The sequence below is a fragment of the Octodon degus genome, unplaced genomic scaffold, assembly GCF_000260255.1.
Source record: "Octodon degus isolate 3935 unplaced genomic scaffold, OctDeg1.0 scaffold00090, whole genome shotgun sequence".
NCBI classification, from domain to species: domain Eukaryota; kingdom Metazoa; phylum Chordata; class Mammalia; order Rodentia; family Octodontidae; genus Octodon; species Octodon degus.
In genome coordinates this window covers 10,519,953-10,547,460 of record NW_004524666.1, presented here as the reverse complement: position 1 = coordinate 10,547,460, position 27,508 = coordinate 10,519,953, and the positions used below count along the sequence as shown (strand labels likewise).

General features: G+C 41.1%; 2 protein-coding genes across 2 annotated transcripts in view; both read right to left on the bottom strand.

The window, feature by feature from the left end:
- Positions 1-11,405, bottom strand: part of LOC101575858 (sodium-dependent glucose transporter 1B-like) — a 49,513-nt gene extending 38,108 nt beyond the window's left edge. Inside the window, exon 1 of the mRNA XM_012516067.2 lies at positions 11,387-11,405. Within this exon, the coding sequence (XP_012371521.1) occupies positions 11,387-11,405 (19 nt within the window). The remainder of the gene's footprint in view (positions 1-11,386) is intronic.
- A 1,268-nt stretch (positions 11,406-12,673) lies between these two features.
- On the bottom strand, positions 12,674-24,369 carry LOC101575473 (sodium-dependent glucose transporter 1C-like). The gene is made up of 4 exons (XM_012516074.2): positions 24,124-24,369; positions 16,774-16,942; positions 15,939-16,055; positions 12,674-14,028 (listed from the first exon to the last, which is right to left on the bottom strand). The coding sequence occupies exons 2-4, from the start codon at positions 16,937-16,939 to the stop codon at positions 13,034-13,036; spliced, it is 1,278 nt and encodes a 425-aa protein (XP_012371528.1). The 5' UTR covers positions 16,940-16,942; positions 24,124-24,369; the 3' UTR covers positions 12,674-13,033.
- Between the last annotated feature and the right edge of the window lie 3,139 nt (positions 24,370-27,508).

The following is a 27,508-nucleotide window of genomic DNA, read 5'->3' as shown; positions in this document are numbered from 1 at the left end:
ACCTCTTGTTCTCCTGTTTAATTTTTTGCCCTATTTGGTGGGTTCTTTCCATTCTCATTCATGGAGCTATGGTCATTTTGCTCCTTTTCTAGAACATCTTTTAGTAGTCTGTGTAGATTTGGCTTTGTCATCATGAAATTCTTTAGTTGTTCTTTGTCATGGAAGTATTTTACTTCTCCATTATACTTGAAAGAGAGTTTTGCAAGGTTTATCAGTCTGGGTTGGAATTTGTTTTCTTCCAAGACTTGAAGTACTTTGCTCCATGATCTTCTTGCTTTGATGGTTTGTGCAGAGAAATCTGCCGTCATCCTGATGGATTTTCCTTTAAACATGATCTGTTTCTTTTCATCAGCAGCTTTTCGTATACTGTTCCTGTGCTGAATTTCTGGGATCTTGATTATTATATGTCTGGGTGTGGTTTTAATTGGGTTGATGTTATTTGGAGTTCTGTATGATTCGGTTACCTGAATGTCAGATAGTTTCTCTATATTTGGGAAGTTTTCTGCTATTACTTCCATCCATATTCTTTTTATATCATTTATATTGACTCCTTCCTTCTCACTGATGCCTATTAGTCTCACATTGTTCATCTTTGCATTGTCTTGCAGATATTGAATTATTTTTTCCTGCATCCTAGTTATTTTTAAGAGTTCTTTTCTTACTTTTTCACTAGCTGCAATGGTGTCTTTAAGGTCTGAAAGTCTATTTTCACTTTCACGCAAACGGTTTTGCCAGCTTGTGATTGAGGTTTTAAGTTCCTGTATATCACTTTGGATCTGCTTCGTGCATTCTGTTTCTTTCCTATATAGTTTATTCAAGAATTCCATCATTTTTATATTCTGTTCTACTTTTTTTGTCAGTATTTTCTTTAGAAGCACTTAGTACTTATTTCATTATAGTTATCATTTCTTTTTTTACTTCAGAAATTATTTCTGATGTGATTTCTGATTTCCTCTACACCTTTCTGAACTTGTTTCTTTACCTCAGATGCTATTATTTCAGAGATTTCAGGTGTGTGATTTCCAATTTCTTCTATGCTAGTGTCTTCTGCATTTGTTCAGGGTGGGCTCAGGGCCTGAGAATGCATTTTGTTCCTTCTCTTTGTCATTTTCTACAGCACTGACTTCTGACCTTTGGTGTAGAGTTTAGGTAGAGTTATTACCTTAGCACCAGGTCTGGATCTGCGAAGTTCAGACTCCTCCAGGTGGGTGTGGCTTGGGTCTGGCTGCTGTGCTCCACTTCTTCCTGCCGCAGCCCTTGGAGGTGAACCCTCTGTACCACTCTGGCAAGATGTTCTGTTCCTGAATCAGCTGGGTATATATGTTTATTTTAAACTAATACCTGTGCTAATCTCCACGTTGCAAAGACAAATGAACTTTTCAAAATTACATATTTACATTTCTCTGTATATACATATAGAACATCAATTTGAAAAATTTATCATTCCTTCTACCATGAATATGACATGTACATGAAGAAAATCAAAGCTAGTAGGAAAACTTATGCATTAAAACAACAGTGAATGTAAGTTATTTTTCATAAAGTATACTTCCCAGAAGTGTAAGCAAATTAAAAATGACATTAAAAAGTAACCCTACTTGGAAGTGAGAAATACATTTCAATTCACTTCCTTAATTTTTTATTAGAACTTTTTTTTTCCCCTGTAGCTGGCTCAGCCCACCCTGGGGGTGGGGCTGACATGGCATGTGGTATTGAGGAATGAACTATAGTCCCTGTGCTTTGCCTAAGCTTGCCTTAGCAGGCACTTTAGACCACTGAGCAATCTCTCCAGCCTTATCAGAACTTTTATACCTTTATTGTTTTTATGGTAAAATCTGAGTTTTCAAAATATTTTTCTTAAAAAATAATGGATTGTAAAATTCTCTGAAGGTATCCCTGGACTTTTATTATAAAATTACAGTTAAACTGAAACTAAATATTATCTATTTTCCTATGAAGCTGTATTTGAATAGGTTAAAAAGACAGTGGTCTACAACTTACAATAAAATGTTAAAGAAAAACAAGAGATAACACCTAGCCAGCTTACCTAGTATCCCGCTGTAGGAAAAGCTGGGGGCCAGGCAGAGAAAGGTAAAAGGTCTTAATGAGGTTTCTGGAAAACAAAGAGTGAAACCCTGCTAGAGACAGTAGCTCAGAAAAACGGAGCTGATAAAGCAGCCAATCATGTCATGGAAGCATTCTTCCTCCTTCTACCACCAGTTAAGGACAAAAAGGGACAAACTGGGAAGAATGGCTATCTTAAACTCAGTATGTAAAATATACGTGAACACTTGAACACTCACATACCCATATATTTACATATATATTTTTATTATTTTTTCAGCATATTAATGCACTAAAATACACATGTAGTCTTTTTACTAACTTAGCCTTAAATGTGAGACTGTGCTGTAAATCTCATGAGATAAGCAGCTGGATAGGACAAAGAAAATACCCAACAAGTGTTTATTCAAGAACGTACATATAAACAATGAAAGGAAAAGAGGCTAAATCAGGGCTTCCGGATATAGGGATAGTGTAGGACCTTTAAATAATCCAATTAATATAAGGGAAATAGTATAGCTTCCAACCTGCCAAATGTCCAATATGTCAAGTTCATGTTGCCCAAAACTGAAGAATGAATTTTAAGGAACAATAGAGGCTCAGAGCAGGCAATATTTATTTATTGGGAAATAAAGCTTCTGTTTAAGGGAACAGAGGAGGCCAGAAAGTGGGTTACCCATAGACCCACTTCTCAGGATAAGTTTTATGGAGTAAAATCACAAAACTGGTTTAACCTGGGACAAAACTATGGTCAACCAATAAGATTACAAGTAGAAACAAGTCAGGTAGCAAATGTACATAGACCAGACAAGGACTTTTCTTTGAGGGGATGGTCAGGGTCTCTTTCTGGCACCCAACTCAGGTGATTGATGCCTGTTTAGAATATCAATCATTATTGCTTGTTCCTAGGGGAAATATGTCAGTGTAGTCTTTCCAGCTTTTGTCTTGAGGCCTGACCTCCAAGGAATGTGCCCTCCACTCACAGTTATGAAGTATTCTCATCTTCTGCATGGGCTTCTTCAAGGGTGTATACTTGTCTGTCTGATTGTCTATGATATTTCTCCCTAACTTAGTTGCTCAATATAGTCTCAGAGCCCAGAATAGCCAATCAAGTTTCAACTACCCTCAAGGATGATAGCCCCTTTCTTGCCATGTAATAAAAGAGGCTGTGTCATGTCTGGGGTTTTTTGCAAGGGGAACAATACAATACAGGACACATTTTGTTGTGGTTTAGGGCTTTACAGGGGAAACAATACAACATAGGAGAGATTTTTGTAATGTTATTTTACAGTAAATCACTAAAAAAAATCATATACAAAGAGTGCAGGAAATCTGTCCACACATTAAAGACCAAAGGATCCAGCTGAGGTCTTGGATCCCAATATCCTGCATGAGTCCAGCTGGAAACTTAGAGCTCATAACAATGCCTCCCACAAGTCCAACTGGAGGCCTAGAGCCCACAACAATGTCTCATGCAGGTTCGCTTCACAGATCTGCACTGGAAAGGCCCAAAGGTCAGTGATGGAAGCTAGAAAGTCTATACCAGTGGAACGAAGGATCTGTGTTAGCAGGCTGAGGGATCTGAACAGGAGCCATGAAGCAATACTTTAAGTAAGAGCTCCCCCAAAAGTACCACAGCCATCCTCAGCAACAGTGAAGTCTCGAGCTCCTCCAGGGATGAGGAGAGCTGAATTCCCATCAGGAAAGCCAACACAACAAGCTTCTCCTTGAGGTTTGAGCAGTGCATGATCTTCCCCTCCAAAGCTAGAAAGCGATGCTCAAAATGAGAACCAGAGTTCCCTAAAAGTGAACAATAGCCATTCTCAGAGACAACGAGGTCCCAGGCTCCTCCTCTGATAAGAACAACTAAGTTCATTAGGAAAGCCAACCTTACAAGGTTTGGAGAAGCTTTTGGAGCCACTGGACACGGTACTCTTGGGCTGTGCTGTTGGAGGACTTTGTCATGCTGGCTTTCCTAGTGAACACTGGAGGAGCTTTGGTCCTTATCTTGAGCATCGCTTCCTGGCTCTGGAGGGGAAGATGATGCACTGCTCAGCCTCAGGGAAAAGCTTGTCACATTGGCTTTTCTGATGGCTACTGGGCTTTCCGCATCTCTGGAGGAGCTTGAGACTCACTGTTGCTGAGGACGGCTGTGGTACTTTGAGGGGAGCTCTGGTGCTTACCTTGAGTGTTGTTTTCTAGTTTCTGTTCAGATCCCCTAGCCTGCTAGCACAATCCTTCATCCCACTGGCATAGACTTCTTAGCTCCCACCACTGACCTTTGGGCCTTTCCAGCACAGATCCATGAAGCGGGCCTGCATGAGACATTTTTGTGAGCTCTAGGCCTCCAGTTAGACTTGTGGGAGGCATTGTTATGAGCTCCAGGCCCTCAGCTGGATTCTTTGGTGTTTAGTATGTGGATAGGTTTCCTGTACTTGTTGTATATAATTTTTTGGGTGATTCATTTTAAAATATTATAAAATATGTCCTGTATTATGTTATTAACCTTAAACAATATCAAAACCAGAAGAGATAATATTAATCCAATGGGAAATCACAAAGTGCCTATGAGGTGGAACGAAACTATGATCAACCAGTAAAAGTGCAGGTGTAGTTACTTAAGTAATATTGATTAAGTAGGGATTGAATGGGGAAACAAGTTACAAAGCAAGAGCACAGGGGATGAACAAGGACTTTCCTGGAAGGAGGTGGGTTAAAGAGGTTTTAGTCTTCCACCCAAGGTGATTAATGTTTGTTTAAAATAGCAATCACTGTTGTTCATCCCTAGCAGAAGTGTCTGGACATAGTCTTTTCTCTTCATCCTGAAGCATGACCTTCAAATAATGTGCCTCTAGCCACAGTTAACAACTTTTTTTTTTTTTTAACACAGTTAACTTCTTGGCTGACCCCTCAAAGGTTCAGGCCTATCTGCCTATATTATTTCTAACTTAGCTACCTATAATAACACTACATACAAAAAAATTCTCCCCTATGGGGTTAATTATCCTGGCCTTCAGGGAGCATTTTATCCCCACACTCATTAGACTCTACCTAGCATCATTTCTTTCTTTTTTTTGTGGGGTGGGGGGTGCGGGGGTTGAACTCAGGACCCTATACTTGCCAGGCAAGCACTTATTCTACTGAGCTATCTCTCCAGCTATCATTTCTGGTAACTTCTGAAGGGTTTTTTTTTTTCTATCCACTTTGTAGTTTTAGCTGTTTTGAGAATGTTGATTTTTTTTCTGAATGAGGCAAACACACTGTATGATGAACAGCAATGGTGAACATCCCTATTCTAGCTTTTCTATTGGGCAGAACATGTGATTTATTTCAAGCCAGCCAAAGATGGCAAAGGTAAAAAGGATGCCATTGCCATAACTGAGTCATGTGATGCGGAAAAGGATGTACACCTCAGTTAAGCAGCACTTGCCTAGCATGTGTAAGACTCTGGGCATAATCCCTAGGACTGACTCACAGTGTTAGGCAGAAGGTTAGTCATTAACAGGTGAGAGAGAGGAGGCTGGGGGCTATACTTGCAGAGCAAAGACTGAGATTTTTAGCTTTATTAATCATTAGCTATATAGAAGATCCACACAAGCTTGTATCTTCAGATTTTAGCCTAAGTGAATGTAACATGCTCTAAATGTGGAGTTAAAGTCCAGGGACTACATGAGGTTTAGCCCATTTGTGAGGAGTTGGAAAAACTTAAAGTCTCAAACTAAAGGAAGACATTAAGGCATAAATAAGGACCTACTTCTCTCTAAAGTAGGTAAACACAGCCATTTTATTTGTGAAAGAACACTAACACAGGGGAAACAGGAAGAATCTGGGGCCTCTACCTGCTGTTCATTAAAAGTACTATAGATAATTAAGTTATTTAGAAATGTTACAGGCAGTCAGACGGGATTGGACCCTTGAGGTAGCACAGAAGACAACTGAGGCTACAGGTACATTCATTCATGGTCAGGCCTCAGGACTAAAAGGAAGGACGGTACCCGTATACCTCCCCCGGGATAAATAGCAGTGATTAACCTTCTAACTGGACATCAACCACCTCGGGTGGAGGACCAAAGTCTCCTTAGATGCCCCTTCCAGGAAAGTCCTTGTTCATCCCATGTACCCTTGCTTTGTGACTTGTTTCCCCATTCAAGCCACTTAATCAATATTACCTAAGTGACTACACCTGTACCCTTACTGATGGATCATAGTTTTGTCCCTCCTTATATGTGCCTTGTGACTTCCCGTTGGATCAAAATTACCTAATCTTACTAGTTAGCTATAATTTTGTTCCATTTTACACCCTCCTCGTTTCATGGTTTTACTCTATAATACTTTCTTGAGAAGCAGATTCCCCAAGGCCACCCACTCAGAACCCAGGCTTCCTTCTGTCCATCTTAGAAGTTTTCTTTCTCTCATTTAATACTTTCAGTCTCTACCTGCATCGGTTTCACTATCATCAGTGTAACAGTTTCAAGTGATGGACTATCCAGGCAGAGCAGGCCATCCAAAATGGGGTGGGAATTCAATAACGGAACTTAGAAAAAATGGGGTATACCGATGAATGTCCATTTTGTATCTGTGTATTCAAAGAGGTTGGGATAGATATATAGTTGCATTCTCTTAATGAATAGAATGATTTGTTCTAATGGTGTTTGTAAATAGGATCACAAGTCCGCATCTTGTACAGCAATTAACCACTAAGAAGAATATATGCAGTGTATTATTTGTTGAAACTGTCCTTCTGATATGATTTGAAACTGTCTCATTGCTATCTGTTTGTCAATAAAACTTTGAAAAAAAATAAAATAAAATAAAAAAAACAAAAACAAAAAAAAAACAAAATGGGGTGGGACACTTTGCCTCTGTCAGATCCAATTATGCAAAATGAATTTGCCTGTCCAGACACTCCTAAAAATGCCTGGCGGGTGGAAGTCCTTCATATTATTCATACATAAATTATCACATAGATTCAAGGTTTTAATATCCATTATTACTAAAGGCAAGGATGCAAGCTAGCCAATGACAGTAACACACACACACACACACACACACACACACACACACACACACACACACACACAAAAGCAGACTGCAAGGTGGTATATGATTCTAGATTAGCAGACTTGGGCAAGAGATTTTCCTGCTGGTTTTGAAGAGGATGCCTTGCTGGGCAGGTCTATGAGATTCCCAAATGGCAGGAAACCTTGAGAGCTCACACAGCTGAGAGTTGGGACCAGCTGAAAGTTATTGTGAAACAGCGACTCCATCTACAGCAATGAGGAGCTGATTATTTCCAGTGAGTATAACAAGAACAAAGAAGAATTTCTGACCCAGGAACCTGTACTCCATCAGTTTTCTCTTTCTCAGCAGAGAACAACTCTATTTTTCCTTGCACGTAGTCCAAAATTAGTAACTATAAATCCCCCACATTTGTGTGAGTATGGATGTATGTGCTTCTTTATTTCTCAGTACGGTGAAAAAATATTTATTGCTGGGTTTGTGTGTGTGTGTGTGTGTGTGTGTGTGTGTGTCCTGCAAAGTTACCCAGGATGCCTGTGAACTTGTGGTCTTTCTACCTCAGCCTCCTGAATGACTATAGCAAAGCACTAACATGCCAGGCCACCTTTGTTCTACCTGTTTTGTTTTTTTTTTTTAAGTGTATGTAATGTTGCAAGGTTTCACTACACAGTTCAGACTCATAGTGATCCTCTTGTTTTCAGCCTCCCCAGCACTAGGATCATAGGTGTGCGCCTCTATGCCCAGACTCTGTGGCCAGCTCAGCCCACCCTCCTGAATGACTATAGCAAAGCACTAGCATGCCAGGCCACCTTTGTTCTACCTGGTTTTTTTTTTTTTAAGTGTATTTAATGTTGCAAGGTCTCACTACAGTTCAGACTCATAATGATCCTCCTGTTTTCAGCCTCCCCAGCACTAGGATTATAGGTGTGCGCCACTATGCCCAGACTCTGTGACCAGCTCAGCCCACCCTGGGGGCAGGACTGGCATAGCATATGGTGCTGGGATTGGAACCTTGGTCCCTGTGCTTGCCTAAGCAGGTGCTTTAGTCAGCTGAGCTATCTCGCTTGCCTCTCCCTTTGTTCTTTTATGATGTTGTTTTTGGTATTTCGGGTCCTTTGCGATGCTATATGAATTTTAGAGTGATGTATTTTATTTTCCTCCCTTTCTTCCTCCCTTCTTCTCCCTCCATCCCTTCTTTCCTCCTTCCCATGACCTGATTTCCTTGTCTTTTATTAACCGGGGATTTATTCCAGGGCCTCATGTGTTCTATGCAGGAGCTCTACCACTGAGCTACACTGTCACCTCAATATTCCCTGCATTGTGATTATGTTATTCTTTCTACTGTCATGATTTTTTTTCTGTTAAATATAAACTGTGCTACTCTTTCCTACTAGTTTCTCTCATTGAAGTTTGAATGGTGTTTTGGGTCCTGTTCTTACTATATGCATAGCACCTAACTTTTGGTTGGCACTTAGAGATTTAAAATAATGCACACTGACAGCTCTGAATACTGGGCTAGTGGTGTAGCTCAGTGTTATAGGCCTTGGCTAGCATGGATGAGGACCTAGGTCTCAATTGCAGCACTGGAAAAAATAATAAAAAGAAAAAATGAAATATATATACATATCCTCCATCTCTGAGACTTAGGATCTTTGCTTTTAGTTTTCCTTAATGATGCCTAATGCATAGAGTGCCAAATGCCTCATATTTTTTTCTGCTGGCTCAACATTTATTAATTACACATGTACAACTCTGCATTAGGCACAGATGCATACGATGTCAGTGAGTAGAAAAATTACTTGTGTACACCTTTATTTATTTATTTTTTAATGATTTTTTAAATTTTTTATTATTTATTTATTGCAGAACGGGGATTGAACTCAGGCCTTTGTGCTTGGCAGGGAAGCACTTAGTCCACTAAGCCATCTCCCCAACCCTGTGTACACCTTTAGAAAGCAATATATTTATATATTTTCCACTCGTCCTATCCCAAAATTTTACCCAAGGAAGAGTATGAAGCATTTACAGCATGTTATTATTCAGGTAAAATGCTATTTAAAATAGCTAGATACAGGCAATTACAACGTTGGAATCCACCCTTCAGAGGAAACAAATTCTGTGGCACAGTTTCAAGTTCGTGATGTCAGTTAATGAGAGCATAGGTTTCCTTACATCGTGCTTCTAATCCACATTTTCACTGAGTCTCTACATAGTTGTACAGATCGGCATGGGAAGACGTGACAGCTACACTTAAAAGCCCTCAAATGGCAGAGACAGCCATACATCCGCTCCTGAAATGAGCACCCCTGTGTAGCTGGGGGAGGCGTGGGGAGACGTGGTTTGCTAAGGCCGTGGACTCTTTCTTGTTCTCTGATCACTGCTGGGCTCAAAGCACCTTCGACAAGGCGAGTGTTTAGTAGATGGAAACAAGGCCCAATAATTGTGATATGGTCTGTCTCTCTCTCTCTCTCTCTCTCTCTCTCTCTCTCTCTCTCTGCTAAATGCATCATATGCTCAGCACAATTTTCCAGCTTCTGTTACGCCCCCAGGATCCCTGTGTGGGTAGCTACAGGGGCAAGTTGTTCTTCCCACCCCTGCATTGAACTAGACACGCAGCTTTGGCTGGAGCCTCCTGGGAAGTGTGCAACTGTCTAAACTGAGGATAGTCTCAGTGTTCAACTCTTAACCTCATATAAATTGTACTTTTCATCTTCCTTCCTTGTTATGCCTTATATCTAAATGTTCCCCCAAAGCCTCATGTGGTCATAGATTTTTGTGAGTGGCTGGATCTAGGGTACATGATGCTGGTATTAAGGGTATTATGCTGGGATTAAGGGTGCCTCAACCAAGGTGTGAGTGCCACCCACCCTTTAGGGAAGCCCTGGATGGAATGTAAGGGACAAAAAGAGTGCATGCTACTGCTGCTACCTTCTGCCTACTCGGCCATGCCTATTGGTCAGGCCACCCTGCCTTGGAGCCAGCCAATTGTGGGTAAAACCTTATAACTTGTGAGCCAAATGAAACCTTTCCTCCTTTAACTTTTATTTTTTTGTGTGTGTGCATTTAGTATGGAGTCTACAGGGTCTCACTACATAGATCAGACTTGTAGTGGTTCTCCTGTTTTCAGCCTCCCAAGTGCTGGGATTATAGGCATGTGCCACCACGCCCAGTCTCAATTGCCATCTCAGTGCACCCTGGGGACAGGGGTGGAGGTAGCACAGCAGGCCGGGGATCGAACCTCAGCCACTGTGCTTTGCCTAAGCAGGTGCTTTAGTCTTCTGAGCTTTCTGGCAGGCCCTCCTCCTTTAACTTTGGCTGTCCAGTATTTTGTTTAATCCCCACTGGTGGGGCCTTTGTCTAATCCCCACAGGATCTTGCACGTGCTATCTAAGTGCATTACCACTTAGTTATATCCTTAACTGTAATGATTTACATCTAGGTTCGCCCTAACACACTCACAGGTGAGGCTTTGGAAGGAGATTGGATACTGGGGAATTATAGCTTGTTTGGGATTAGGAGGTGGGGTCTGGTTAGAAGGGGCAGACACTAGGGGCATGGCCTAGAAGGGTTTAGTTCGCTCTCTTGATTTCTTTGTTTCCCCATCACTAGATGCAAGAATCTCTTTTCTGTTCCACCCCTCTGCCATGCTGCTCTGCCTTGGAGTCAGCCAACTATGGACAGAAACCCTACAAACTATGAGCCAAATTATACCTCTTCTCCTTTCAGTTGTAGGTGTTGGGTCCTATTGCATCCAGGGTGTGTGTGTGTGTGTGTGTGTGTGTGTGTGCGCGCGCGCAGCTCTGCTATCTGAGCAGCTCACTGAGATCAGAAACTCAACACCAATAAAAAATTAAAGATACTTTTTAAAGAAGGGAAGACACTTCATTCAAAAAGAGGAGAAAGGAGAAGATAGATTACTACCCTGATAAATCAAGGTCAGGCACTCCAGAAAGATGGACTACTCAAGGTGTCTTTGTTGCCAACTATCTTAATACCTGGCACTTGTCCTAACTCCATTGGGGCCCTGGGCTATCACGCATGGGTCTCAGGCCCCAATACCTTAACCCACACACCACTGTCTATGTGCACATTCCTCAGTGGTCCTGTTTGTCCTTATCTCTGTAATTTATGAGTTGGTTAGAATGGGCTTTACATCCAAGGTTGAGTCAGCAATTAAGTAAGGCGCTAGTACACCAATACAGTGACCCTAGAATAAGAATACAATACAACTTTGGAGAAAATTAGCATATAAAATAATTTTCTCTTCAGGGGCGGGGATGTAGCTCAGTGGGAGAGCACTTACCTGGCATATACACGGCCATAGGATAAATCCCCAGTGACACAGAAAACAAATGAACAATGTCTTTCCTTTAAAAATGTCTGCAAAAATACTAATGAATAACTGTATTTCGCTGGATCTGTGCTAGATTGTAAAGTGCAACATTATCCTATATATGTATGCGGGAAATAATTTTATCATAATATTAAGTGATCACTGATTGTAGCCATATGCAGACTTTAAAGACATTAAATGTGTGGAGGAAAGATGCGTCTTAGGATCAATAACATTCAGTAGGAAGAACTCTTCTTCATAAATTTGTCCAAGTAAGTATCAAACATTAAGTATATTAAATTGCCACTGCTCTATAGCACATTCTAAACCATTTATCATGTTTCTTACAGTTATTTGAAAGGATGGATGGGCTGGCACTTAAATTAATTCCTGGGAGATATTTTGCACAAACTTTAAAACTTTAGGATTATCAATTTGGAAATTATCCATTTTCATTTGTAGAATCACAGAAGAGGAGAAGATGTGAGTGAGGTCCTGCATAAGTGCCTCTGGGGAGAGGCCCTGGCAGAGGCAAAGGCTGAAGCCAGGATCTTAGAGCCCTGTGCTGTGTTTTCCTCACAGAAGTAAAAGATCAAATGAGTCATTAGAATCCTTTGGTCCATGCCCACAGATAAGATAAAGCAATCGATTAAAAATTATTTATTTATTTATTTGTATTTAGTACAGGGTCTACAGGGTCTCACTACATAATGATCAGCCTGTGTTCAGCTTCCCAAGAGCTGGGATTACAGGAGTGTGCCAGCACACCCAGTCTCAGTTGCCTGCTCAGTGCACCCCAGGGGCGGGGCAGGCATGGCAGGCCAGGAGATTGAACCTGGGCCACTGTACTTTGCTAAAGCAGGTGTTTTAATCTGCTGAGCTAAAAATTATTTATTTTGAAGAGTGGTCTTTCATAAAACTGTGCCCCTCAACTTCCCAGGTAGTTGATAATTTCCCTGATAATTTGCTCAATCAACCCATCGAAGCCTCCATGGTTTTGTTCTATTAGATACTACCTAATTTCTAATAGAAAAAGAAAATGTTTTCTTTGCATGCTCTGAAAGGTGGAAGACAAAAACATGTCCTAATCATCCTAATGACAAACACTAGCTCATGAGGATCTTTCCTTGTGAGTCAACTTGGAAGTTTATGGAAGACCCTGGGAATCACAGAACATTTCAAAACATTTTAGCATTTTGTACACATAGACCTAGGAGCTTTGATCTCCAAGCACTTTGAAAACCTACCAAAGCTGTGCTCTGACAGCTGAATTCTGGTGGGAATTCAAAGAGAGTGACCAATCCATCTTCTCTAAGTATTTTTGGCCTACCTTCTGGCAAATTACCTCATAGGGCAATTTCTACTATCTGAAATATTAATACATCTGAGAGAAATTCATTAGAGACTTCAGCCGTTCTCTCCCTCAAAATATTTCTACTGAGACAAAAAAATTGCTTCATGTTTGAGGACAGTCTAGAGCATATAGTGAGACCTTGTCTCAAAAAACAAGGAAACCAAAAGTATCCTTCTGTTAGAGTGCTTCATTGTATCATTCATTTTAACCACTACAAAATCTATTTAGTCTATTCTTCTATATTAATTCTTTCATTCTCGTCTTCATAGCCTAGAACTAGAAGGCAAAGCTCTCTGGTCTTTGCTTTTTCTGCTTTCTGTTTCCTGGTGATCCAGAGGCGAGGTGGCTAGTTTATACATCACAGGAAATAATACAGCAGTGAATATTGCTGACCCCAAACTTGTGTACAGAACTACTGGCAAATCTGGGTATAGTCCTTGGAGAATTCCAATTACTGCAGGAATAGCCATGTCTCCCAGACAAGAACCAATGACAAAAAAAGCCGCAGATTTCCCACTTATGCTCGTGTACTGCTCCAGCCAAGAAATACCACTGGGAAAGGTGGTGGCCATTGAGGCCCCATACACAGAACTCGCTATCCAGAGACAAAGCGGGCTCTTGTCAAAAAGCACCATGAATAAAGATGAGACCAGGCTGCCGATGTTGCTCAGCAAAATCATGGTTCCAGGCTGTAAACACGTAGCAAAGAAGATCGCCAGGCCCCTGCAGGCTGCGAACGTCCCCCAGAAGATGGAATTCACTCCAGCTGCTTGGCTTTCCTCCATTCCAACGTGGGTGGTTGCAAATGAGAAAATGTAAGAGCCATAGGTGATCTCAGCTCCAACATAAAAAAAGAAGAACACAAAAAGGAGGCAGAGGAGGGCCTTGTGATGCTTAGCTCTTCGATATCTCTGAGCAGATGCTGTTGATTTTTCACGCCTTGAGATTTTCTTGAAAAACAGAGCAAACAGAAAGACAGAAACCACAAAGATGTATAGGCCGACAGAAGCGTAAGCCCACAGTAAGTTCAAGTCATCAGGTACTGCAAACAGAAGGTCTGGGTTGGCTTCAAGTGATCTGTTGAGGGCTGAAGGATGAATATCAGGCTCTGTGTGATTTTCAGTTGACACTGTTGTTCCCAGGGCCAATTTTGCCAGAAGAGGAGCCAAAAATGCACCCAAGGCAAAACTGAAGTGTAAGGCCTGCATGTGTGGGGCTCCTTGGTCTCCCCACAGAGCCAAGATAATGACGTTGGCACCTACCAATGAAAGATGCAAGAAATGAACAAAATTACACACAGTAGCTTAGTAAAAGCAAAACAAAACAGAAATAGCTCTCTGCTATCAGAGGGAGGATGAGTCTGCATTACATGGCTGCAGCTTTGTGATGATCTCAGTTGTTAAACATGGCACTGGGTCAATTCTGTGAGTAACAAATTCTAACCCATTGGCCCCAGAGAACTATGCATTGAAACACCTCATGCATAGGTGGAACCCTGTCAGTGGTGAGCAGCTGCCTCTCAGAACCAGATACATCCATAATTTCTTTTTCTTTAACACTAAAAACTGTATCTAAGGAGGGCTGAGGGGGATATCTGGCCCATTTTTTATTTTGAGGTAGCATCTTACTAAGTTGTCCAGGTTTCCTTCACTTGTGATGTTTCTTCCTCAACCTACTGAGGCAAAAGCTTTTTATAAAATACTGCTAACACTGGAGTGGGGAATAATATTTATAGACCTGTTTATCATCAGATAGCACCAAATTACCAAAGCTTTCTCTACTTGCATTTGGTAGTTACTTGAAGATATCTATCATCTATCTATCTATCTATCTATCTATCTATCTATCTATCTATCTATAATAGATGCAAAACCCACATTCAGGATCCTGAATATGCCAGGATCCTGCTGGATCTAAACTAGGATGTAAGAACACCTTTCAGTAGAGTATCTGCCTTATACCATCAAACACCTACAAGGTGAAAGACAGAAACATTAAGTTTTCAGCTACCCTATGCAAAAATAAAATATTTTCAGGTAAACATATAATTCTGCTTAACAGTTATGGTCTCAACTTTACACGGCCTTAGAGTTTAAATAAAGTTGCTTAAATTGATAACGTAAAACACAAAACAAAACAAAACATATAATTCTGGCTGGGGGTGATAGCAAATGCCTATAATCCCAGCACTTGTGAGGCTGAAGCAGGAAGACCTCTGTGAGTTCAAGGCTAGCCTAAGCTACACAAGCAAGCTCAAGGCCAGTCTGAATCTCACGGTAAGACTCTGTCTCAAAAACAACAACACACACTATATATATATATATATATATATATATGATGGCCATGATGTTATATAATACCTGTACTGCTAGCATTTAAGAGGCTATGGCAGGAAGATCACGAGTGTGAGGCTGGGTTGAGCTATACAGGGAGACCCTATCTCATAACACCAATATATATTAATAACATTCCATGCCATAATTTTACAACCAAACTAAACTTAAACAGTAAAATATTTCTCAAATCTATCACAAAACAGTGCGGGCCACAGAAAGCTGGCATCAGAAGCAAAGAAATTTCACAGACGCTATTTGACAGGTTTTCAAGGGCATGATGATCCATGGATAAGCTTTACTGTCGTTAGGCAGGAACGTGTGAGAGACACAACAGAAAGGGAAGAGAAGTAGTACACACCACAGGTTTCTCTCTGCTCAACATGGGCACTTTTTTGATTGGATGTTTATTTCTATGTTTTCAAAGCCAAATGGTGGTTCCAAACTTGTTTTATCCTATTAAACAATTTATCTTTCTCATTAAATCTGTTCCTCTCATACCTCACAATAAGGTTCCATTTTGAAATGAAAGCCTGCTCACCTGTACTAGAATTACCCACAGGAGGGGCCCTTCTCTGTATTGCTACTATGAAATCAACCATCTCCCATAGAACAAAATCCCTCATGGTCACTTCATAGTGAGCTGTTGAAAATCTGGTGTTCTGAGTGACAAGAAGAGGAGCTGCCAGCAGGTGGCTCTCACTGGGTGGCCCATGAACAACTCGAGAAGTCCATGTCATTTCAAGAGACAAGTGATAGTTTAGTATCAGCTGTCCTACTCCCTCCCCTAGGAGAAAGTCCGCACGCCCAGAGACAGCTCTGGAGATTCACTGACCTGTATCCAGAACACCAACTGCAGCCCCGAAGACAGACATCATGGCAATCAGTAACGTTGCCGTCTTGCAGAAAGGAAAAAGGTAAAGGCCAACTGTGGTAGCCAACATTGACAGCGCTGGGAAGAAAAGGTGACAGCCATAAAAAGCAGTATTCATTTGGGTCAAGGGTCAAGTCAATAAACTCAAAAATGTCAAATAAAGTACAACAAAAGCTGGGCACTCATGGGAAGATAAGAGCTCAGCTGCTGCACGATGTTACATCATCCAAATCCTATATAAGTTTTATGAACTATAAAATATAGTATTATAAAATTGTATTGCCCCTGGCACCATATGCTGCACCAGCGCCGCCCCTAGAGCAGGCTTAGCCAGCCACAAAGAAAAAAAAATGTATTACCAGACAACTCTAGCACTATGAATAATCTAACTGCAAATAAGTTTTATAGCAAAAGAGACAGGGGAAAAAAGTATTCACTTAAATGTTTCATATACAGAAGCCGCAGACCATAGGCAGGCTCCAGGAGCTCGCCTAGTGGCGGTGGCCTGAGATCTGCCCTCTGCCCTCCTAAGCAGAGCTTGAGGTCTCCAGTGTGTGGAAGGCTCAAGAATGCACATACGATGCGATGCTCAGCACCCCCGCAGGGCTGTTTCCAGAGGGCCCAGCATGGGTGCCCCTCGCTGCCCATGCGAGCCACAGCAGGGGGCCTGGCAGCACGGAGGACACCTAACGTACCCATTTCAGTTGTCAGCCATTCTGCAGGCTGCTGTTTTTCATCTGTGCAGCCATATTGTAAATATATTTACAGTCCCAAAGAAGAATATCAGTTTTCTTACCCAAAAGTAAAACATGATTCATGTATTCAAAAAGAACACCACCGATCATAGAGCCACACAAGACTCCGCAGGCTCGGCCCACAAAAATTAGAGAAAGACCGCTGAGATTTTGGTTTACATTTGTTGCCAAATCTTGAAACGTGGGTCCCAGTATACCAACGCTCATTCCCTAAAATTTAAAAAGACAAAATCTTTTTATTTCGAACCGTTAAAATGATGTCTATATAAATGGTAGCTTTTTCTACCATAAAAAAGTGTAAGAGTAATGTAGGGGATTACCTTAAATCCCACAGTCAGGAAAAAATGCAGTGATAGTGTATTATTGCTAGAGATGTAAAGTCCCGTGGCTTCTATTAACCACAACTTAGTTTTTCAAAAACCATTTTATTCTTTTGCCTTTCTTCCTTTTTCTTTTGCCTTTCTATTGTCATTGTTTTCCTTTGTGAACAATACCTTAGAAGGATATGATGTATTAACAGTTAATAAGTCCTATGTGGTGGCACATATTTGTAATCCCAGCACTTGGGAGGCTGGGGAAGAGGATCATTGCAAGTCTCAGGCTAGCCTGGATTATACAGTGAGTTCAACCCAGCCTGAACTACTTAGTGAGACTCTAGCTGGAAAAAAAAAAAAGGTTGATAAGTTGTAACATTAAAATTATGGTTGAAAGAGTTGAATATTTCAAAGTATATTATGTGTACTAACATGAGAATTTAGATGTTAAAAATTTAAATTATCAAAATGGTATTCCCCATTTTTTAAGGTATACAGCAAAAGCAGAATTTCATGTACACATGTGAACTTCTCTGAAGTACACATATACAATCTGCAGGAAAGAAACACTTCGACATTTTTCCAAAGGTACATTTTTCTTCCAAAATCCCAAATCTATCAGGAATGCGGTCTTTAAGGCTTCTTTGGAGAATATTACATATACGTGCATAGGATTAATTTGAACAATAAAATTTTACTCAAAGACAATACATTATCTTGTATATGGTGGTAAGGTAAACTGAGTCTAAGGCAGTCTCACATGTACCAAAGTGAAACATACCTTATTGTATCAATAAACTATGACATGAAGAAGAGCATATTCCTATTGTTTATTAGAAACTAAGGTCAATTAGGTGGGACTCAAATTAGTGCATGCAATTAGTGTGTGTAATTACTGGAAACAAGAGGAAAACTCCGTATGTAACCATAGGAGGAAGAATAAGATGTGCATTTGGAAAGGAAAAGCTTTCCAAATAATGAGGGTTTGTTCATTATTATGGTAAAAAGAGTAATTTTTGTCCTAAAGTAGAACAACTGGATATTCTAAACCAAGAATATGAAAAATACAGGACAAAAATACAGGATAAGAGCATTGTCAAAGTTGTATGAAAGATGAATTGTGGGCTAGGGAGACAGCATGGCAGTCTAAGCACCTGCCTGAAAGATGAATTCTATGAATGGAATTTTTTTTTTTAATATCATAACAATTATTTTATTTTATTTTTTTTCTCTACAGTTTTATTGATAAACATATAGCAATGAGACAGTTTCAAATCAAATCGGAAGTACAGTTTCAACAAATAATACACTGCATATATTCTTCTTAGTGGTTAATTGCTGTACAAGATGCGGACTTGTGATCCTATTTACAAACACCATTAGAACAAATCATTCCAGTCATTAAGACAATGCAACTATATATCTACCCCAACCACTTTGAATACACACTATGAATGGAATTTTATGGGTGATAACAATAGCTCAGACTAGAAGGGAATTATTTAGAAGGTTTTCTAAAAATTGGTCATTAACATCTGAAATGCACTACAAATGGGAACTTGGGGCTATTTCTTAGCTGGCTGATAGGAAATTGTGAAGGATTTTGCACACATTTGAAGTCATTGGACTAGGAAACAAAGATTTTATTTTCCAAGACAATTTCCTGTGCTCATGTTCTCTTTATTAGGATTTTCATCACTTGAGAAAATGGAGTCTGTTCTATGAAAAAAGTTAAGGTTTTTCAATAACTATGAAATTTTCTGTATTTGCCTATGAAGTGTTAATACCACTTTGGTTACATGAAGGACTATTGTTTGAAATGCTGTGCAATCTTATTATGAACCAGTGTTTTAAATCTTTAGTATTTTTAAGGAAACTCCCAAAATCAAACTCTAAATTACTTTTTTCTTGACCTTGAATTAATTTTGGGATTTTCCAGATAAGCCCTACAAATATCTCAAGAAGATATCTCTCTTTATAAAAGAGACTTTAATTGGATTTTATATATTAAATTATGTATATATATTCAAAATTATATATTCAAATATCAGTAATTATAAAACTTTTAGTTATATTTATAGGTATGTTATGTTATTAATATGTTTCAAAAATTGAATGAAGTTCATTGAAACCTAACAGTCCAAGAATATCATCACCAATTCTAATTCTACTTATTAACTTTACCCTGAAGGCATCCTGAACCAGCCAAAAAAAAGCCCATCTACTTATTAACTTTATATATTGTATGAAAGAGCCTGACAGAGTGGCACTGCCTTAATCCTAGTATTGAGGAGGCTGAGGCAGGAAGATGGCAAGTTAGAGGTTATCCTGGGCTATAGAGAAAGATCCTACTTCAAAAGGAAAAAACAAAACAAAACAAAAGAACTCTGTCTCCTTTTTAAAAAAAAAGTATGCAAGAGAAAGAACCAAATTTTCTTGTCACTTGCATCACTATTGTAATAAATGCTCATCAGCTCTTTGACCAAGTCCCTTTTAAGTCTTGTCACTCTTAGGCAGGTCAGTATGTCACCTGATATTTGGCTGAGCCACCATCAGTTTGGAATTCAGGGACATTCGTGAAAAGGACTCTCTCTGTCAAGGGCAGGTTTCAGGTAACTCAGGATCACTCCATTGGCCTGGCTAAGAATTCTCAGTCAACAAACTCCCTGGCTCATCAACCTCAAGCTGATGTTTAATCCAAATTAAAGTGCAGCAAGAATTAATTGTATACTAAGGAAATGACTTGCAGGTTTTCCTGCTGAGTCAGCTAGAGAGGAAATTGTTGATGCGCAACTCGAGCATCCTCTACAAGACTGATCCAGGTCTAATCACCTATCATAACCTACTCAATAAACAGTGCTGTGCAGAGAGCTAGAAAATGTAATGGGTACCAAGAGTGTAAATCCATTGCTAAGCTGCCCACCTGCTTCTTGCTGAGTCTTTCAAGTTTCCATGATTAAAATCACTGCCCTCCCATCCAGGTTTAGTGGTATGCACCTGCAATCTAGCTGCTTTAGGAGACAGAGAGAATTGTTTCTTGGAGGTTAGCTTGGGTGAAATTTCATAAGTCTGTCTCAAAATAAAAATAAAAGAGGGGCTGGAGATGTACCTCAGGGCTCCTTGGGCTCAGTCCAAATACAGTGAGAGAGAGAGAGAGAGAGACAGAGAGAGAGAGAGAGACAGAGACAGAGACAGAGACAGAGACAGAGACAGAGACAGACAGAGAGAGAGAGAGACAGAGAGAGACAGAGACAGAGACAGAGAGAGACAGAGAGAGACAGAGAGACAGACCGAGAGACAGACAGAGACAGAAAGATAGAGGCAGAGAGACAGACAGAAAGAGACAAAAAGAAGCAGACAGAAAGAGAGAGAGACAGACAGAGGCAGAGAGACAGAGACAGAGATAGAGAGACAGAGAGAAAGAAACAGAGAGAGACAGAGAGAGATAAGAGACAGAGACACAGAGAGAGATAAAAGAGACAGAGAGAGATCTGTACTCCAAGACATGGAAGAGGTAAAATAATTTAAAATTAAGAGAAAATATTGAGACAGTACATATTTTTTAATTAAAAACTGTCAATTTTTGGATTGTCAAACTCAATACTGGTAAGAGCAAAAACTTAAAGGGGACCCAAACAGACTTCTGAAACTATATCTGTTGGAGACCTTAAGGTTAAGCTGACTAAAGATATTTCTCTTCATCCTCATTATGGAGATTTTCCTCAAGACTAGGGATTAAGATTTCTCTCCCATCTCAAAATCCTTATCTCCTTCCCCCATTTCCTGCTGCTCTAATCTCTTCCTTATCATTTCAGGAAAATATATAGGGTCATACTATCCGTGACTTCAGTAAAAGCTCATGCTGCTGCAGGAAGCCAGAGGATTTGTAGAATATGCAGCCCAGCATCTCCAAACCAGGGAACCACTGCACCACTGCCAGTGCTGTTCCGGGTTCCCACTCAGTCCTCTTGAGGTCCAAAGGAAGAATGGAAAGCTCCCCTTGATATTGTAGACATCACTGCTCTGAGCTTTCTTTAGAAATAGTACGCTGACCACTCCAAGTAATAACCTGACCACTGCCAAATAGAGAAAAGCTATATGAGAAAAGCAATCTGAAAAACAAAAACAAAGGACTGTGCCTACACAAGACCTAGTGATTACCTATTTGGTCACAAGCAATTGTTTATATGATGTCTCTGCTTTAAAATCAGTCAGAGCCTTTTCCACTAAATGAGACTCTGCATTCTCCCACCAGGCTATAATGGGCGGTGTCTCAGTTACTCTTCTCTCATTGCTTGGACAAATATTCGACACTCAGAATGAAGGAAGGGAAGGTTTATTCAGCTCACAGTCAGTGGAGGTTTCAGTCCATACTCAGCTGGCTCCAAGGCAGAGTGGCACATGGCAGAGAGCAGCCATTCACGGTGGCAGCAAAGAGCAGGGGAGGGGTAGCGGTAACAAAGGCAACAGAGAGCAAGTCTGTCTCCCTTATGTTACATTCAGGCAATCCACCCCAGGCTGGGTGTAGCACTCACACTCATAATCCCAGCAGTACTCAGACCCAAAATCCTAGCGCTGTACCATGAATTAATCACAAACTGTAGAACTGAGCCTCAATGACTGCATGAGGCTTTGCGGAGACAAATACACACAAACCATAACAAGAGGGATAACAAAAAAGACCCACAATGGGCCTTACTCAGTGCTGTGCACACTTACAACAAACATGACTGACCTCCTCAGCTGTCAGTCGGTGACCCTCTTCTCCAGCCCCCAAGGACCTATACTGAGGCTGGAGAGTCTGTAAACACTGTTCAGATGCTTCACTGGTTCAGATCTTGTTCTCTGGATTGACTCGCACTGCCTTCTGAGTAGCTTTCCCTAAAAATTCCCGCCCCTCCTGTACACAGAGGTGGGTGGCAGGCCAGGAGTTCCAAGGCTCTCTAACCTTCATGGTTAGTGGGTGTCCAGGTTCCTATGACTTGTGAGTCATAGGAGTCTAGCTGCACACATGGATACTTATTTGGATCAAGCTGTTTTACAGTCATCCATGGTCCTTAGTCAATATCACTGTCTGAACAAAGACTTTAATCAATTGGGCTACATACAGTTGAGCTCTCTTTATTGTGTGAACTCTGACTGGCTTGATTTTGAGCAGTTGGGCTCATGGACACACCAGTTAAGGGGGTTCTTTAGCTTCTGGATATTACCGATATACCAAGATATCCGTGATGCTGCATCTCCCGAGAGCCATCCTCAAGTCTCCCCAGTGTGTTGTGTGCCCTGAGTTGTTCTCTGTACACCAAAACAACAGAAATGTGAAGCACCAAGAGTCACTCAAATCACTTCTCATTGTCAACTGTGGACTACAGAGTTAGACCCTCTCAGTTAATTATAGTGGTGATAGAAAGGGTCAAGTGCCCAAGACTTCGCTGAAGCCTCAGCGGGGGGAGACTGACCAACAGTATAGACTGTTACATTAGATCTGGCCTGAATCTGCCTGTGTATTTGGGGTACCTAATTTGTCAGCATTGCAACCTGCCTGTTTGTGAAACAAGTAGCTGAGCTGCCAAAGGTTCAGGCAATCCCAGGCTGCATGCTGCTCCTAAATGTGCAAGGATCAGGGAGCTGTGGCTGGTCAAGCTACTTCTGTGTGTCACTTTCTTGTTCTCTGTCTAGACACCGCCAGCCAAGTTCCTGTGTGCAATTTTTCTAAATCTTTAACTCTTTCAGGTAGTGTCCAGTTTCTGAGTCACTGCTTTCTAAAAAAAAGTGCTTGAGTTAGATCCCAGGTACTGATTTTGATCCCTGGTACATAAAAAGAAAAAAAAAAAGTGCTAAAGTGAACTTTTTTGTGGTACAGGGATCGAACTTGGGAACTCACTCTTTCCAGACAGGCACTTATACCACTGAGCTATCTCCCAGGCTAGAATGAATTTTTTAATAGATGTCATCTTTTTAATAGATATCAGCAAGAACTAAGCAATCATCGGCTTTCAGGGGAAGTTCCTTGGACCCTCTGAAAAAAAAAATTGTTTCTAATTCCTGATTGCGCTGAGCAGTTAATACTGTGTGCCTCGGGCTCCAACAGGAGCCATCTGGGGGTGAGCTCCTGGGTTAGCAGAGGCAGCAAGCAAGTCCATTAACTTTGCAGCCCTCTGCTCTAAGCAGCAGAGTTGCTTTTGGACCAGCAGGAGCTGATCAGGACTCAGGATCAGGGTGTGCAAGAGGAAGGAAGGGTGAGTAATGACTCACCTATTACTTTATGCCTTTGAAGGACCTGGCAGAGTGAGATCACCAGGCACTTGCAATGAATTACTTCTTACTCCCCCCTCCCCCCATGCTGCTTCCAGCCACCAAAACATTCTAAGAAACAAGGTGGCTCTGACCGAGATGCTAAGTGACCAAAAATAACTCTGAGAGGGACTTACACTCCCAACTCCCCAGGATCTCAATTGCCAAGTGTTCTTCTCCATGGGAGAGATTTCCACAGATGCGGAATTGAGGGGAAGCCCAGTGGCTTGGCCCAAAAGATGCTTCTAGTCCTCCACACTTAAGGCTCTGAAGGCTCCATGAACACAGGTTTGTGGGCAGAGTAACAGATATTCCTGGCTCTACCATTTAATCAGTAGTTTGATTCAGAAAAGTTACCTTCCTCTCTCAGTCAGTTTTCTAGCTGCAGGATTAAGTGGCTGGCTGAACTTGAACTTAGTGTGGTGGCCACTAGAAACAGGAAATCCCAGAAAACTCACTCTTCTGTGTGATAATTTGGCACGTGGCACAGCAGTGGCGAAAGGCCTGGGCAACGCTTTGTGTGTCTCCCCAAAGCATCAAGGAGACAGGAAATTTTGCTGCAGTTGAAAAACACACTGTACTAGGAAAATAAGCTTCCCACTTGGCTGTAGCCCTCCTGATCACCGCTGTACCCCCGTGTTAGCTGAATAAACCGAGGCCCAGGCAGATAGCTATTGACCCAAAGTGATAGTGTGCAGGGACCAACATGCGACTCTGACTGGGAGGGCCACGCTCTCTGCTGAGAACCTCTGGGCCCGGGAGGGTTGCAACCCCAGCTCTCACCAGCCCCAGGAAGGCGGCATACACGATCACCGTGGTGAACCAGCGCAGCGCGCTCCCTGTCCGGGCGCTCGGCCTGGGCACCACCGCCTTCGGCTCAGGCTCCGGGGCTGCGGCATCGTGGTGTCGCTGCGTAGCAGCCAGGGATCTGGCCGCACCGAACTCTGCTTCCAGCTCCAGCTTGGTGGCGACGGGGAGGTGGCCTTGTAGCCGCCGAGATTTTCTTCGTCGGACCCTGTGCAGAGCCGAGCCCTGCTCTTTCGCGGCCCGCAGGCCCCTCCCAGCGCTGCCTTCTCCCAGGGACAGTCCTGCATCCCTGTCTAGCCGAAGCGGACTTTGGACCACTTGTGCGTTCCGGGAGACCGGTGGCGCGCTCCATCCCAGGAAAAGCCTGCACGGGTCACGTGATAGAAACAGAGGCTTGTGTTTACCAGACCAGAGTTTAACCCGGAGCTAATGTAGTTGCCTGGGAGACCAGAAAGGTCTCAGGGGCAGCATCAGTAAGGCCACCGAGGCCAGTGGGGCCCTGTTTAGTGGCTGAATCAGCTGAAGCTGGAGCTGCAGCCTCCGAACAAAGAATCTGAGGGATAAGTATCCCCAGACAGGTAGCAATGTAGCCACACACTGCAGGGTGGAAGCTCGTGCCCCTGGGGCGAGGGACCCGGAAGGTGCTATCCCCAGATCTCAGCCTTTATTCTTCCATGTCTGAGGTTAGTCGCCAGCAGAATTTATTTATTTTTTTTTTTACCTCTTGGGCAAGCTTTCGTGTTTAACCTCTCAATCCTCACAGTTACACTCAGAACACGATTTTAGACCAATTTCCAGATAGGGAGATTAAGGCACAGAAAATAAAGAACGCCTGACCCAAGAACAGTCAGGGAATCATTGGTCGTGCATCGTGTATAGACTCATAGGGAGACCGATGTCAAACGTAGGATGACACAAAAGGTGTAATAGAGTTTAATAAATGTGCTAAGTACAGTCAAAGAGTCTGCCATGTATGAGAACCTATCTTAGTTTTGGGTGTTTGGGAAAGTTTTTTTTTTTAAATAATTTCATTGAGAAACAAATATCAAGGAGACACTTTCACAACTGATTACTGACACATTTTCAATAATTAATACATTGCATATTGTTGTCTTAGTGGTTATTCATTGTACAAGATGCAGACATGATATCCTGTCTCAAACACTATTATAACAAACCTCTCTGTTCATTGAATTAAGAGAATGGGGTTGTATATCTATCCTAACTTTTTTGAGTATACAGATACAAAAGGGTCGTTCGTTTCTATCCCACTTTTTTGGTTAGTTTTGTCAGAGAAGGGCATTCCATTGTCACTTAAATATTGTAGGTGCTTGAATTCAGCAGAATCTCCCAATATATTTCAGTAGTCCATAATAGTAGTGGATTTTCCATAAGCCTGGCAATGTCCAAAGTTGTTGACTTGAGCTTTTTACAGCTCAGCATATTAATGTGGCTTTACTATTTATGCTTCGTTTTCATACTTTTCTGCTGGATGGTTAAGACCAAGATAAAGCAAGACCTATGTAACAAGAAATGTAACTTTTGTATCTGATAAGGTCATTCAAATTCCCTCAGTATTTAACCTGAAACCATATACCATAGTTTGTAGATCCTTTGTGTCAGCCATATGGATGAGTCACCGCCATTGCTTGACCAATTTGCTCTCTGTGAAAGCCTGAGAGAATATTTTCTCTCCGTGAGACTCTCTTTAGGCACACTCCTCATCACTGATCACATTCCTCTGTGGCCCCATAATCTTCTTGATCAGAAAATTTGGGACACAACTGAGTTACAGGATGTTACAGTATAGGTTCTCCTATGTCCTGAGTGCTCACTGACCTTGAAAGGCTAGGGCCAAAATGTTAGCTGTCCTTGCAGCCCTTCTTTTCCTCTAATTTTTTGTCTGCAAACTTAGGTTGTTAACCCTCCAGAAGAGAATCTTATTATTACTCTACAACATATGCAGTTGGGTTTAACCTAACTGTCTGAATATCAAACATCTTAGGCATAGCATGGAACAGGTATTTTCCATCAAGTATTGACATGTTAAACTTTAAGTCCTGGCAGAATATGAAAACAAAAATTAAAAAAATTTGAAAAAATATGAATAAACAATTACATAATTTTACAAAGAAATTAATCTAACAATATACAGCATTGTAGTAGGACTTCCTGTGATATTCTTTTCCTGTCACTTGTTTTCATTTATTGCCCTTTTTTTTTTTAAACAAACATTTACTGGAGAGACAGTATGGCAGTAATTGGTATGTCTTGACAAGCAGTATGCATTTAGAAGACCAGAATGACAGGCATTCCAAGCATGACCCTACCATTACACATTGCTATCTTCAGTGCAACTGCTTAGTTCACAGGTATCAGCATATATACTTAGTCAAGGTGAGAATCCTACCAATTAACTGCTAGTTTCAAAAACATGCTGCAGAGTCTCAGGATCCTTGCCTTACCCATCTTGTACATATAAATGTATGCCTTTGCCCCTTCATATTTCCCAGCTTTTCTCCTTGTCCTCTCCTCATTTTCCAATCCTCAAGTTCTTGCTTTCCTTTTAATTGTGTTATACCTTTCTATTTGTATTTCTTCATTTGAGTTCTTATACTAGAGAGACTATATGATATTTACACATGTGGTCTGGTTTATTTCACTTATGAGTATATCTTCAAGTGGCATCCACTTAAATATGAAGGCTTTGAGTTTATCACTCTTCATAGCTTAGTAATACTCCATTGTATAAAAATACAACATCTTCCTCATCCATTCCTCAGGTGACAGGCATCTTGGTTGTTTCCAAGATTTGGCTATCACAAATTGTGCTGCTATAAACATAGATACACATATATCACTATGATATGTCATTTTCAGTTCCTCTGGGAAAATTTCCAGTAGGGGGATAGCTGGTTTGAATGGGATTTCCAGTCCTAGTTTTTTAAGGATTCACCACACTGATTTCCACAATGGTTGCACCAGTCTACATTCCCACCAGCAGTGGAGAAGGGTTCCTTTTTCCCCACAGCCTCTCCAACATTTGTCGTTGGTTGATTTCTTTATGATAGCCATTTTTGGGGGTGAGATGATATTTCAGTGTTGTTTTAATTTGCATTTCATGGATGGCTACTGGTGTGCAGCATTTTTTCATATATTTATTTGCTTCTTTAATTTTATTCTCTGAAAAGTGTGTATTCATCTCAGATGCCCATTTCTGGATTGGGTCTTTAAATTTTGGGGCCCTAATGGCTTTTAGTTCTTTATAAATTCTAGAAAGCAGACCTTTTGTTTGAGTGCTTATTAGTCAAGATTTTTTTTTTCAAAATTTGTGATTGTCTTTTCACTTTGTTGGTAATTT

Bases quoted from the DNA above. Each gene is read 5' to 3' on its own strand.
- LOC101575473 (XM_012516074.2), bottom strand. From the start codon at position 16,939: ATGAGCGTTGGTATACTGGGACCCACGTTTCAAGATTTGGCAACAAAT. The intron at 16,056-16,773 runs GTAAGAAAACTG...TTTTCTTCCCAG, and splicing joins GAATCATGTTTTACTTTTGG to CGCTGTCAATGTTGGCTACC. The intron at 14,029-15,938 runs GTCAGTGAATCT...TTTCATTGGTAG, and splicing joins AGTTGGTGTTCTGGATACAG to GTGCCAACGTCATTATCTTG.